The following is a 2,500-nucleotide window of genomic DNA, read 5'->3' on the forward strand; positions in this document are numbered from 1 at the left end:
TGAGAACATAGACAACAATCAAATAAACTTGCTAACACTGTGCGATTTATCCAAGGCTTTTGACAGTGTCAACCAATTATATTTACAATATTCGTAAATGACTTAACACCCATAGCCCAAAATTACTTTCTTGTTTAATACGCCGATGATTCACAATTTCTCCACATTGATTCAGTAAACAACTTAGATGAACTAATAAAAAAGACCCAGGAGACATTGACACCAATAAAAGGATACTTTGACATAAAGGGCCTCAAGATAAAACCAGATAAAACACAATGTATCTTCATAGGTAGTCGCCAAAATTCCAGTAAACACCACCATAAAATTTGAAGAGAGCTACATAAGACCGAGCACTTCAGTAGAAAACCTAGGCGTACACATTGACAGATTTATGGCCTTTGACAACATCCATAGGGAAGTAATGGGCACACTGATTTACCTAAGCCACATAAAAAAACAAGATCCCCACTGAAAATAGGATATCCGTAATACAAACACTAGTTCTCAATACAATTAATTATTGTTCTAAAATCTGGGGCACAACAAACAAAGGTCACATTAAGAAAATCCATAAATTACAGAACTTTGCTGCGAGAGTAGCGCTTGGTAGCGTAGATAAGTATGACCACATAAACAAACTAAATGGGCCAGAAGTACAAAACAAATGTAGCTATGACTAATTCATAAAATAATCCAAGGGTTTTATCCAAAGTGGCTATTAACCCTTCCAACCGTAGGTAACACAACCTGTGTCCAAACAAGACAGGTAAACTCTCTACACATCAAAAGATCACGCACAGATATAGGGGCACGGCAGACACTTACACGTGGACCCATGATTTGGAACAAATTACCAAATAATATCAGAAATATCAAAAACTCTAATACATTCAAGAAGAACATCTCTTAAATCACCAATGACATCAGGTTTCAATAAATACAAAAATGCATGACTATGTACTGTCATTAATTCTATGGTATCTGATATTTACATGTACTGTAAAATACCTTTCTCTGTAAAAAGAATAACCATTGTATCTAATGGAATAAAGTATTTTGAATTTGTATATATGTACATATATATATTTATATATGTATATATATATATATATATATATATATATATATAAATATGTGTATGTATGTGTGTGTGTGTATTTTTATCTATCTGTCTACACACACACACACATACATATATATATGTGTGTATATATATATATATATATATATATATATATATATATATATATATGTAATATATATATCATATATATAATATATATACATATATATATTATATATAGTGTATATATATATATATATATATATATATATATATATATATATATATATATATATATATATATAGTGTATTCACATATTTCTTTGAATCTTGCTAAACATGAGACTTTTCAGCGTTGGTCTCACGGATTCACGTGGGCTTATTGTTCTGTTAGTTATAAGTTATACTGGTAGTAGTGCGTATATTAATAATATATGAATAGATGGATATGGTTGTGTATCGGTGTGAATTCATTTCATTTCAAAAATACCATTATTCCCTTTCACACATTTTATTTTAAGTTTATTCATTAATTTACATTCATTCATTATATACAAATGCCTTTGTAATGTCAAGCGTATAGCTGAGGGGGCATCCTGCTTCAAAAGGACACTTTAAGTTCCGTTACACACATTGACATTTCTTAACACACAGGTACAACATATAACAAATTAGTGTACTGTAATTGAGGATAAGATATGTTTTCATCCTCTCTTTTCCTTAGTGATATATTTTTGTTATTATTATTAATTCTTTGGCTTTTTATTCTTCTTCTTGACTTGCCGAAATTAAACAGCCCATCGAGAGAAGGACCAAAACAGCGTCATCTTATCTCACCATAACAGAGATCTCCTGTACGCTTCCATGTGCACATTTCGTCTGTGTACGCGTTGTAGTCTATCGCAGCACTACGAGCCTTCAAAAGTTTACATCATTGTTGTTTTTTTTTCTCTCCTTATTTTTTTTTTTTTTTTCTTTGAGGGGGGGCACTTCTTTCGGCAAGAATGGATATGGTTTGGACTCCACAGAACCCTTAGCCGATGAAAACTCTGGACTGGAAAGTGCCAACATCACTGCACGGAATATATTCTCTTCGGGACACTTTTACTACTGAGAACTTTGGTTTGAGTGAAAGCCTTTAGATTCACTACACTGATAATGTTATCCTCGGGATACTTTGCTACCAAGATCTTTGGGATGACTGAATCACCACACTAAGTAAATTCTTTTCAGTTCTTGCCGCGACATCTTGCCTGCAGTTCGTAGACGCGCCTCGTCATGGCCGGTATCAGCTCCCAGTACTTCCGCTTCTCCTGCTCCAACCTAGTGATGACTTGATCGAGGATGACCTTGTCTAATAAAGCTTTCTTTGTAGCCTCTGCCAACAAGTTCCTTTCCCTGTAGAGCGCGACTTCTCTCCGTTCCTCTTGCTGA

General features: G+C 33.7%; 1 protein-coding gene across 1 annotated transcript in view; it reads right to left on the reverse strand.

Moving 5' to 3' along the window:
* Positions 1-1,561: 1,561 nt before the first annotated feature.
* LOC125038945 (WW domain-containing protein C2F3.14c-like) overlaps positions 1,562-2,500 on the reverse strand; it is a 5,688-nt gene continuing 4,749 nt past the window's right edge. Inside the window, exon 4 of the mRNA XM_047632637.1 lies at positions 1,562-2,500. This exon is cut by the window's right edge and continues 526 nt beyond it. Within this exon, the coding sequence (XP_047488593.1) occupies positions 2,296-2,500 (205 nt within the window). The 3' untranslated portion in view covers positions 1,562-2,295.

Source organism: Penaeus chinensis, chromosome 26 (genome assembly GCF_019202785.1).
Source record: "Penaeus chinensis breed Huanghai No. 1 chromosome 26, ASM1920278v2, whole genome shotgun sequence".
Taxonomy (NCBI): domain Eukaryota; kingdom Metazoa; phylum Arthropoda; class Malacostraca; order Decapoda; family Penaeidae; genus Penaeus; species Penaeus chinensis.